Source organism: Leptodactylus fuscus, chromosome 1, assembly GCF_031893055.1.
Source record: "Leptodactylus fuscus isolate aLepFus1 chromosome 1, aLepFus1.hap2, whole genome shotgun sequence".
Classification (NCBI taxonomy): Eukaryota; Metazoa; Chordata; class Amphibia; order Anura; family Leptodactylidae; genus Leptodactylus; species Leptodactylus fuscus.
This window is the reverse complement of record NC_134265.1, coordinates 359903171-359915634: the sequence shown is the minus strand read 5'-3', so window position 1 is coordinate 359915634 and position 12464 is coordinate 359903171. Positions and strand designations below refer to the sequence as shown.

The 12464-nt window shown below is 45.7% G+C and overlaps 1 protein-coding gene across 3 annotated transcripts in view; it reads right to left on the bottom strand.

Moving 5' to 3' along the window:
• Positions 1-558: 558 nt before the first annotated feature.
• EXOC6B (exocyst complex component 6B) overlaps positions 559-12464 on the bottom strand; it is a 161585-nt gene continuing 149679 nt past the window's right edge. For 2 of the 3 annotated variants that reach the window (XM_075261823.1, XM_075261825.1), the window contains 2 exons: positions 9819-9931; positions 559-5742 (listed from right to left, as the gene is read on the bottom strand). In XM_075261823.1, the coding sequence (XP_075117924.1) occupies positions 5616-5742; positions 9819-9931 (240 nt within the window). In that variant the 3' untranslated portion in view covers positions 559-5615. Of the gene's footprint in view, positions 5743-9806; positions 9932-12464 lie in introns of all 3 variants that reach the window. The other variant, XM_075261828.1, reaches the window with a different exon arrangement.

The following is a 12464-nucleotide window of genomic DNA, read 5'->3' as shown; positions in this document are numbered from 1 at the left end:
TTCCAACTCCTCCCTACAGGCAGATGTTGTGCATAATAAGGTTTGGGCAGGTATCTTCCCTAGTTCTGTGGTGGAAAACTCCAAATTTAGATACCATTGTGAGTGTAGCTGAGGTTCTTGCTCGAATTCCATCATTATGGTTCTTACTTGTGCAAATAAACTTTCTTGTTGACTCCTAAATGCTCTTCCATTAATCTGCCTCATTCAGTCACTCTCGTAATTGCAGAGAGACAAGCGGCCTGACGTTTGAAGACCACAATTTGGCCGCGAGGACCACATAACCACATTTCTGAATTTGGAGTGGTGCGTATGCCAGTGCTGAAGGCTTCCTAGGACTTAGTTAGAAGCCTGAAAAATATCTTGCCATGTATGACCCCTAAGAGTGCACCGTAGCCACGAAGGGTCACGAGACATCCTACAGCGACAGAAGACTGGGTTAGCTCCTGGACAAAGTTGCATTTTGCAGACTTGAAGTCATTGAAAGGACATCGTACAGATCGAGTAGGCCCCTTTGTGGAGGAGAAAGGTAAAGGAAGAAAACAGAGACAACTTTCTGCATTTAGTTAGTTTATTCTGGCTCTGTAAGGAAGAGAATATAGTACAAGGTGTGGAAAGCAATTTATAACATTTCCAGTCAACAAAAATCCTATCAGTGCGACACCCGGTACCTCCTGGTTAACATTCCACAGGTGTAAATACCTGCCCTGAACCTACTCTACCTCCAGGGTGTTACTTCTCAATTCTGCAGAAATACAATAAAACCTGGGGAGGCTCCGACCACATCATCATGGCCTCCACCTTAAAAAAAAATAGCTGAAGGGTAAAGTCTCCTCTCTGAAAGAAGAGGAGTTCAAAGTGCGCTGTCGCAAGCGGGATCCTGATCCCCTTACACCCTTGACCAATCCCATTTGCTACAATACAAGTTTCCCTTTGTCATCCTGGTTACTGTATTGTCAAGTAGGTTTGTTACAGTCATCATGGTGGGAAAGTGACGCGCAAGGAGCCGCCATTTTATGCAGAAAGTGCGTGAAAAAGGCAACCAAAAGTTGAAGACCTGTTGAATTTTTGCTGCAGATTTTGTTTTTTTGGAGCCAACTGGGAGTGAATTCAAGAGGAGCAGGAAAGGGAAGGACGTCTATTTCTCCTTCCCGGAGGATTGGCTCAAAAACGTAAAAAAAAAAAATTATAAAAATTCAAAGGCCCAGATTTACTAATAGTTAGTCAGTATAAACTTAGTCTGAAAATTCACCATCAGTCACGTGATAAATCGGACATCCAAGTTTACACCAGCTTTACGTTGGCTTTCAGCTGGTACAATTTTGCTGCATTTAAGCCACACCCACACGTCTAGCAAATAAAAAAAAAAAAACTTCAGCCCAAACTATATGAGCCAGGATTCGTCCAGTGCCTAGCTGTAACCGTAGTAAATCTGGGCCAATGTGTGCCTGCAGTCTTAAGATTTGTGCGCCTATCTGTGCCGCTTTGTTTCTCAGCATTTCTTTTAATTCTGCCAAAAAGTTGTCAATTTCTAGTTTTCGGAGGTCCAAATTGGAAGAATGCCCTACCCCTTGAACCCGATAAGATTTCTGATTTTACTGGGATCAATGACGCTTCGGCTGCTTTTCTTAAGACACGTAAAGGTTCCAGTTCGTTGACCCCCAACCAATGCTTTCCTTGGATGTACCACCATGACACGTCAAATAGCAGCTCATATTAAAGTGAAGATCTCATGCAGTAGATGATAGCGGTGACATCACTTAAGACATGCCAAAACAGTGACACTTTTTTTTTTTTAGTGTGTGGCAATGAAGAATACGCAAACAACTCACACCGCCATCTACAATTAACCCAAGTCGTTGGTGCATGACTAGACGATTGCAATGGTAAGACCTGTTGTCGCTTTCTAGTATTCGGAGGTCGGAGACGACACCTACTGAAAAAACAATGCCTTGAATGCCAGACCCCATGAACCCGATAGCGACCTGTTCCTACTTGTATCCAGTTTTGTTACGGCGGGTGAATGTTCCAGTTCGTTGACCCCCTTACCAATGCTTTCCTTGAACATACCACCATGACACACCAAACAGCAGCTCCTATTAATGTGAACTCTTCTCTAAGATCTCATGCAGTAAATTCTATATCTCCTATGATGCGGTGACATCAATAAAGACATGCCATACCAGTGATGCATTCTTTCTTGTATGAGGCAATGGAGAAAATGGACACAACCCATATTGGCACAGATATTTAACACCTACAAGTAACTAAAGCGATCAGAACCCGACTAGATGATTATGTTGATAAAACCTGTTCTCCTTAAGCCATTCTTAACTACTAGTGGTGGGCGTACAAGCTATAGTTTTTTCTTTCTGCGGAATAATAGAGAAGGATTCAGCCAGATATACTATTTCGACTTCTCAGTCTGATGTAAAATTCGGACACCCCAACACTAATAATGAGCCATTTGATTCTCGGCATCGGTAGTTTTCTCTAGTCACTCCTCTGTGGTTTGACCATGGTAGCTTATTGGTGAGGGGTCTGTCCAGTAATGGCAGCAGAATTCTGAATACAGCTCTGGGTGTGACATAATCACAGTATTTGTCTTGGCATAACCTGGTTTTGCAATCTGCACAGTACTACGTAGTACTGGATGGCTCCTCACAACTAGTGGAAACCTCCATCTGGTCTTCGCATAGGACAATGTCAGTTGTATTATGTGTATATGGACATTACAGATCCTAATCCTATGTTCTTGGGGTCTTAGAGTATGTTCACGATGTAATTTGGCACAGATTTTGAGTCCACCATGAATATTCCTTCCATGGTATTCAATGGGAAACCAAGACGAATGCAAGATGCTGAAAAAACAAGCGTCCCGCCCAACGTAGCCGCAAGAGCCCATGGGCATCCCCATACAACTCCGACTAATCAGCAAGTAAAAGCTGCGGAAAAAAAGAGTAGAGGAGTTGGAGGAGGAACTGTGCCGTGTGAACATACCCTTACTGTAAACACATAGAACAATATATATAGAAGTTCAAAACTCTTACTAATATGGCTGCAAGAGACAGAGAAAATGCCTCCTTAGATCTTCCACACTCAGCGTAAGGTCACCATAAGTCATCCTCTTGAAAAAGGACAATGACCCGGTTGACGCAGAGTATTTTTGGTCATTTTTACTTATCCAAGCTTTCACGAGGACTTCCTTCTACTAATGTGCGGTAACGTTAAGTTACGCGAGACAGGAACGCAGGTGAACTCTATCTCTGAACTGATGGATGTCACTCCACCTGAACTGCAAATATTTGCTCCTTCCGTCTATGGTATCGCTCTTCACAAAGGTGGTGACTCCCAGTCATCTATTTCACCATTTCTTGGATTTTTGTAACTCTGACCACCAAGTCCTATAGTATAACACACTGGCACGGTTCATTCCTATACTTTTTGTAATTGATCTATTTCCCTTTTATTGCATATGTTGCTTTTGGACCGTATTATGTTGGCAAATCTGACCATGAATTGAGATCAAATGACCAGAATTTACAGCAAATTACCCGATTTGTAAATTCTGGCAATTTGACCCACCGGATGGGATTTGGGGCCATGACACGGTTTGAATAATAGCGGTACATTACAGGAAAACCACTACGAGATCAGGATCTGTGATATGGCACCGTAAACTCTTCCGTGGATCAGGCTATGTTATAATATAAGAAACGTGACAGACTGGTTGCTGGGGTCATACCGTCTACAAGGCCACGTGAAAGACTGTCAGGCACTAACGCCCATATGACGGCAGTAGTATTGAGCAGAGAGGCGGTCAGTGTCTCCATCTCTTAATACTGTACACATCTGAATTTCGTAAAAAGTGCATATAGGAGGAGACTTATCGGACAAGGTTATGGCACCTCATGTATAGTTTTGTGTGGTTCTGGTGGCTAATTCGTCCATTCCGTAAACAACATGGCATTAAGACAGGTTGTGACATAGGACACGTTGTGTTTCCTTCCTACACAACATACAATAACTATAAAATCTTTTACGATAGTGCCAATGTATGCTTAGAGAAGAGTTACTCTGTGGTCGGCCTTGGTGGAAGGTCCTCAGAGATAGAACTGAAGAAGGAGTGCACTAGGTTCATACAGATACCGACCTGACCACAAAACGTAATACTCCAAGGTTTGATCCAGATAACAAGAATGGGACTAGAATCCCTCCATAGGGACCTGTGATTGCTGCGCTACAGAATGAAAAGGACACTTATAGAATGACCACAGAAGAAATGAAGGACACTGAGAACACTGATAGAAATGGAGACTCAGGTGTCATTGAATACAAAGAGGGTCAACTTGGAGATTATTTGCTTCGATTGAACATAAAAAAAGAACAAAAACTGGGCCTAAATCCATTAAAAAAGCCCCAATGTGTCCTTACTTGTGTCATAAGGCCATTTACGAAAAGGATGCCCAATGGGTTGGAACACTGATGAGACATCCAACAAGAGCATGAGGTTAAGCAATGGTTCGCCATGACGCCTCCAACACCCTTATGCTGATAGACTGCCATTGGGCGTCCAAAGATCCCCCAATATGCTCTATAAATCCTTATAGCCATTATTCATCAATCTTGATCTAGTCTCATCTAATTCCCACCAACGAAGGGTCCTATCTGGGTGGCTGTTTCAGACAAAGATGACAGCGGTATGGCACAAGACGTCGTCTACCTACTTTCGTATGCCAGAAGATAGAACCGGTAGGGTTGTCTGCTCTCAGAAAACAATGGGGTGGTGGAACGTGTGAATGCACAAAATCGACTGGGGTAATGAACAGCGATTTCCATAACTCATCAGAACTCATCCCTCACTGGTTTCATTGGACTTTTTGGGCACTTCTGAAATCTATTATGCTTCCCAGGTAAGGATTTCGCAATTGAGAAATGCCCGACTGGAGTTGAACACTGTGGACTATAATTCATGGTCTTCTTCGAGATCGAGCGGTCCAAAAAGTACATTGGATTTTTGTTTTGGCGGGGAAAACGTAACAAGACGTCAGTATCAGAATGGTGTATGATTGAGCTATACTGAAACCAAAGAATCAGATGATGCTGGAAGTAGCATTGCGGGGCCCATTGCCTGCACTGTAATAAGTCCTCCTCTCCTAGTAGTAGGATATGCTCCGTATTTCCAGTAATAAGAGTCCTTTTGCCACGGTCAGTCTAGGTTGTGGATTAGTGTGTAGGAAATGGTCATTTACAGGTGGGATGACATCCCTTACATTCCCCGATTCCATGTAAATCTATAAGAAGCTTTGCATCAGTGTGGCCCACACATGTTGTGTGCACTATAAACATGTAAAATCGACAATTTCTAACACTGTACATGTCAAAACTAGAATATCAGTGCAATAGTAAAGAACAGCCACCGGCACCTGCCAAAAAGCGTAATAAAATCCTATATCCCCTTGTTGAGTCCTGGCCCAGCAATATGATTTACGAGGGCAGCCAAAGCACGGCACCCTTAGATGAGCGATCTACTACGTGTGGCGCAGGAGTGCTGTGCTCCAGGTCCGTTCAGTGTATAAGGTGTTGCACAGTCTCTTGTTTGTGGCCACGTGGCAGCTTCATGAATGGTGGCTGATGATCAGCCCCCGCAGCTGCTTGGCCACAGTTTCTATCAGCTTCTGCTTGTCCCGTTCATTCTTTCGAAACTGAGCGAAGACGTTGTTCTTCCTGCTCGGATCTTTCATTCTAAGGGAGAAAAACACAGATGAAGAAAATATTAGTGGAGGGGACTGGTGCTAGGACCCTGCACGGACCCCGACACTTATGGAAATGTCAGAATGTGTTGCAGGACATTGATGGCCCATCGTGTTATATACAAAAACTGAACAAGACACGATCGAATCTGTAACACACAACTTGGTCTGTTAGATAACATGCAAGCAATCACGGCAAACCCTCTCGGGCTGCTATGTGTATGGAGTCTGCACCAAAAAATGGCCCGCCCTCTATGGTGGCATTGGCGCACCATTATGTCTGGTAGTTGCCAGTCAACTCCTCTCTCTAGCCCGCACCTAAGCAATCAGTACAGTCAGTTTTGGAGTCGGTTATGTAACCTACAGTCTCTAATGTCAAATGGGTGGTGTCAGACAGGAACAGGCAAGGGGGCGTGACTCGGAGTTCTGACACTATCCACTTATAATTGGAGCTCAGTGTCACGCCCCCTCCTAGTTCACATATCAGGCATCAAAACTAAGAACCTTCAATGCTCAGGAAGGATGGGGGCTTGAAGGATCGACCAGGACTAGGATATTATATCCATTTCTGCTTCTCAGGTGAGTGACATCACATCTGCTGGTCATATAGCCATGCTGAGGCTGAGATGCAATACTAAGCACAGTCACTAGATAAGTATGGTGCTGAGCTGATAGATAATGAGGAGGATGTTGCATAGGCCCAGAGACACTATGTCTCCCTATAGGCTCCCTGGGACAAACATTACGTTTTAGACTGGCAACTAAGCTGTATCCAGATCCTGGAATCTGTATACTCCGGTCACTGCTGGCCTTCCTATGGGACAATACCCGTCAGGCCATGCGGAGTCTTGTAGTTACATAGCACATAGATCACCCAAACCTACAAAGAGTCAGTAAATACCCAAAGAAAACAATGGTTTAGTAAAGAAGGAGCAAGACACGGGGATCCAGGCATGTACACGCCAGTAACTGAGCACTGAGGTAGCCATACTTACACGCGGTGTATCCTGCACCGGACAAGAGGGAAATCACCATGGAGGAGAAAACATGAAACCAAAAATAAATGTGATGAAAGTGATCACAGGGTGAAGGGTAGGAAGATTTATACACAGCTCGCACTGTATGGCACTGACTGAGCCGAGGCCACAAAGTGTAATGATGTAAGATGTGTCAGATATAGAGCGGAACAGAAAATAAGGTACAAGGATATGGATAGTGAACGGAAGAGGCATGGAGTAATGGCAGGAGGAACAAAAGAGGAATGGCAGGAGGAACAGAAGAGGAAAGGAGTAATGGCAGGAGGAAGGGAAGAGGAATGGAGTAATGGCAGGAGGAAGGGAAGAGGAATGGAGTAATGGCAGGAGGAAGGGAAGAGGAATGGAGTAATGGCAGGAGGAAGGGAAGAGGAATGGAGTAATGGCAGGAGGAACAAAAGAGGAATGGCAGGAGGAACAGAAGAGGAATGGCAGGAGGAACACAAGAGGAAAGGAGTAATGGCAGGAGGAAGGGAAGAGGAATGGAGTAATGGCAGAAGGAAGGGAAGAGGAATGGAGTAATGGCAGGAGGAAGGGAAGAGGAATGGAGTAATGTCAGGAGGAAGGGAAGAGGAATGGAGTAATGGCAGGAGGAAGGGAAGAGGAATGGAGTAATGGCAGGAGGAACAGAAGAGGAATGGGGTAATGGCAGGAGGAACACAAGAGGAATGGGGTAATGGCAGGAGGAACACGAGGAATGGCAGGAGGAACAGAAGAGGAATGGGGTAATGGCAGGAGGAACAGAAGAGGAATGGGGTAATGGCAGGAGGAACACAAGAGGAATGGGGTAATGGCAGGAGGAACACAAGAGGAATGGGGTAATGGCAGGAGGAACAGAAGAGGAATGGGGTAATGGCAGGAGGAACACAAGAGGAATGGAGTAATGGCAGGAGGAAGGGAAGAGGAATGGAGTAATGGCAGGAGAAAGGGAAGAGGAATGGAGTAATGACAGGAGGAACACGAGGAATGGAGTAATAGCAGGAGGAACACAAGAGGAATGGAGTAATGGCAGGAGGAATAGAAGAGGAATGGAGTAATGGCAGGAGGAATAGAAGAGGAATGGAGTAATGGCAGGAGGAAGGGAAGAGGAATGGAGGAATGGCAGGAGGAAGAGAAGAGGAATGGAGTAATGGAAGGAGGAACACAAGAGGAATGGAGTAATGGCAGGAGGAACAGAAGAGGAATGGAGTAATGGCAGGAGGAAGGGAAGAGGAATGGAGTAATGGCAGGAGGAAGGGAAGAGGAATGGAGTAATGCCAGGAGGAAGGGAAGAGGAATGGAGTAATGGCAGGAGGAACACAAGAGGAATGGAGTAATGGCAGGAGGAAGGGAAGAGGAATGGAGTAATGGCAGGAGGAAGGGAAGAGGAATGGAGTAATAGCAGGAGGAACACAAGAGGAATGGAGTAATGGAAGGAGGAAGGGAAGAGGAATGGAGTAATGCCAGGAGGAAGGGAAGAGGAATGGAGTAATGGCAGGAGGAACACAAGAGGAATGGAGTAATGGCAGGAGGAAGGGAAGAGGAATGGAGTAATGGCAGGAGGAAGGGAAGAGGAATGGAGTAATAGCAGGAGGAACACAAGAGGAATGGAGTAATGGCAGGAGGAAGGGAAGAGGAATGGAGTAATAGCAGGAGGAACACAAGAGGAATGGGGTAATGGCAGGAGGAAGGGAAGAGGAATGGAGTAATGGCAGGAGGAACACAAGAGGAATGGAGTAATGGCAGGAGGAAGGGAAGAGGAATGGAGTAATAGCAGGAGGAACACAAGAGGAATGGAGTAATGGCAGGAGGAAGGGAAGAGGAATGGAGTAATAGCAGGAGGAACACAAGAGGAATGGAGTAATGGCAGGAGGAAGGGAAGAGGAATGGAGTAATGGCAGGAGGAAGGTAAGAGGAATGGAGTAATAGCAGGAGGAACACAAGAGGAATGGAGTAATAGCAGGAGGAACACAAGAGGAATGGAGTAACGGCAGGAGGAAGGGAAGAGGAATGGAGTAATGGCAGGAGGAAGGGAAGAGGAATGGAGTAATAGCAGGAGGAACACAAGAGGAATGGAGTAATGGCAGGAGGAAGGGAAGAGGAATGGAGTAATGGCAGGAGGAAGGGAAGAGGAATGGGGTAATGGCAGGAGGAAGGGAAGAGGAATGGAGTAATAGCAGGAGGAACACAAGAGGAATGGAGTAATGGCAGGAAGAAGGGAAGAGGAATGGAGTAATGGCAGGAGGAAGGGAAGAGGAATGGAGTAATAGCAGGAGGAACACAAGAGGAATGGGGTAATGGCAGGAGGAAGGGAATAGGAATGGAGTAATGGCCGGAGGAAAGGAGGAAGAATACTGTAAATTAATAGCATAAAGAAAGGAAAATGAATGGAGTGATGGGTAGGAGGAAATGAAATGAAATTGGAAGGGAGGAGGAATGGAGTATAGGCGGAGGAAGGTAAAAGGAATAATAGAATCAGGAGGAAGGGAAGGCAAGGAGAATGAAGTGATGGATAAGTTGAATGGATAAATGGAAGGAGAACGTGAAGGTAAGAAGGAAACAAAGATAGAGGATGAATCCAAGATTAAAGGGGGCACCCCCCCCCAACTGATTGTGTACTTATCCAGTGGATGGATCACCCAGGAGCAGAACGGGTGAAGCTTATTCATCCAATATAACTTAACCTTCACCTAAAATCTGGAGAGCATGGAGGTATGCTATCAGAGCATAGAGTAAGAAGGTGTGCACCGAGACACTACTGCTGGAGGGAAGGCTCCTCCGCCCTGTTCTACATACGGGTAACAGTGATTTATGATCGTATACAGGACGCTATGTGCCAGAGAGGACAGGGTGAATACTGACACGCAACGGTCCTGTAACAAGTACTGGCTGCTATGTGTTCTGTATATCTGTAGTGCCCCGGCCATATTGTCTGACCATTACTGTAACGCAGCACCTGCCGCCAGGACCATATCCTATACACCTTATTAGCATGTCCGGGACTCCTCACATACAACCCCCATCACATCATCACTGACTTCACAGCACTACTTACTTCTCCAGTAACGTCAGCGCGGTGGTGGGGTTGACCCGCAGGTATTTACAGTTGGGTTGTCCATAGTCCGCCAGGTACGTTGACCAGTCCCATTTGATGAACAGATCCAAAAGCTGCAGAAAAAGGGAAACGGAAATACTGAAAACCATCATAGATCGGAGCGATCCCACCAGTATTGTGACGTACAATCCCGGCACAGGCACAGTCCTGAAAGGACACAAGTCACCCGGGAACAGATCAATATCAATATGTTATATCAGGATATGATGGAATCAGGGATGACTTCTGGTGGTTCTGGAGAGCAGGTAATGTCCATGGTGACTAGTAGAGATGAATGAGTACTATTCGAAATGGCCGTTTCGAATAGCACGCACCCATAGGAATGAATGGAAGCGGCTGGCACGCAGACTTTGCCGGCGGCCGGCCGCTTCACCCCCCGTGTCCATTCATTCCTATGGGTGCGTGCTATTCGAAACGGGAGTTTCGAATAGTACTCGCTCATCTCTAGTGACCAGTAAAGGTAATCCTTAAACCTAGTGCTCTTATCCGTTTCCCCTATATACATTCTAGATATTTCCACAATTATAATAATGTCTATGGAGCAGACCCTGAATATGACAGGAAGGTCGCACATGGAGATGTATGGGCCAGCGGCTGGTTATAGTTGTGATTCCTAGATACTAAGAATCCAGAATATTCTGGGTTATGACAATGACTCCCGCGTGGAAGGCTCCTCCGTATAATCCACTTAAACTTTTCACCTTCACAGTATGAAAAAAAAAACTCTGTAAAAACATCCCAAAGCCCCAGCGCACAGGCGTTCGGAGTGTCACGGGAGTTTGAGAATTTCAGTCTGTACCTTCTGGGGAAGATTCCAAAAGAAAATATGCAAATACTATTAATTCTTTCAAGCCTGCCGTCTCCACCACGACTCGGGCCCGTACATCAAACGTGACAGGACACACACTCAGAGAAAAATGTATTTACCCAAATCCTATTTGAGTAGAGGATTAACATAGCAGCTCTGGATGGGTGGATGTGACCGGCTGTCACTCACCCCGCAAATAGTCAGAGAGTCAGAGCCGGACGGCAGAGCAAGCACCCAATGTCATGGCGGCTCATCTAAAGGTCGGCCCGCCAACCACAACCACCATATAGGAAGGGCTCCCAATCCCACCAACATGATATTAAACATTATACTATACAGTAATAGAAGCTCAGGGACTCCGGCTCCATGTACCTGTCCATGCCCTGAGGGCCATGATCTCCGACCTGTGACCTCCTGCTCTGCAGACATACTACAAGTAGATTTCCCAAAAGCTGGAGCCGCAGGTTGGAGACTATATGGAAACTTATCATGGATGGGTGCGGAAATTATAAATTTTCATTAGACTTCTAGAGGCACAAGACAGACCCCATAACAGATAAATATCATAGGGCCCTGCACAATACAGACCACTCCATGGACAGCTCAACGGACCCTGCACAATACAGATCGCTACATAGACATATGACCGGACCCTGCGTAATACAAACTACTCTATGGACTGCACACATGACCCTGCACATATCCTTGTAGGGCCATCTCACGGCACGTTACTAAATACAGACCGCTACATGGACATCTCACCAGACCCTGCACAGTATAGACCACTCTATGGACATCTCACCAGACCCTGCACAATACAGACCGATCTATGGACATCTCACCAGACCCTACACAATACAGACCGCTCTATGGACATCTCACCAGACCCTGCACAATACAGACCGATCTATGGACATCTCACCAGACCCTACACAATACAGACCGCTCTATGGACATCTCAACAGACCCTGCACAATATAGACCACTCTATGGACATCTCACCAGACCCTACACAATATAGACCACACTATTGTCATCTCACCAGACCCTCCACAATACAGACCACTCTATGGACATCTCACCAGATCCTACACAATACAGACCGATCTATGGACATCTCACCAGACCCTACACAATACAGACCGCTGAATTAACATCTCACATGACCCTACACAATACAGACCGCTCTATGGACATCTCAACAGACCCTAAATAATACAGACCACTCTATGGTCATCTCACCAGACCCTACACAATACAGACCACTCCATGGACTTCTCAAAAGACCTTGTACAATACAGACCACTCTCTGGACATCTCATATGACCCTACACAATACAGACCACTCCATGGACTTCTCACCAGACCCTACACAATACAGACTGCTTTATGGACATCTCACCAGACCCTACACAATACAGACCACTCTATGGACTTCTCACCAGACCTTGTACAATACAGACCACTCTATGGACATCTCACCAGAACCTACACAATACAGACTGCTCTATGGACATCTCACCAGACCCGACATAATACAGACCGTTCTATGGACATCTCACCAGACCATACACAATACAGACCGCTCTATGGACATCTCATGACCCTACACAATACAGACCACTCCATGGACAACTCACCAGACCTTGTACAATACAGACCACTCTATGGACTTCTCACCAGACCTTGTACAATACAGACCACTCTATGGACATCTCACCAGACCCTACACAATACAGACTGCTCTATGGACATCTCACCAGACCCTACACAATACA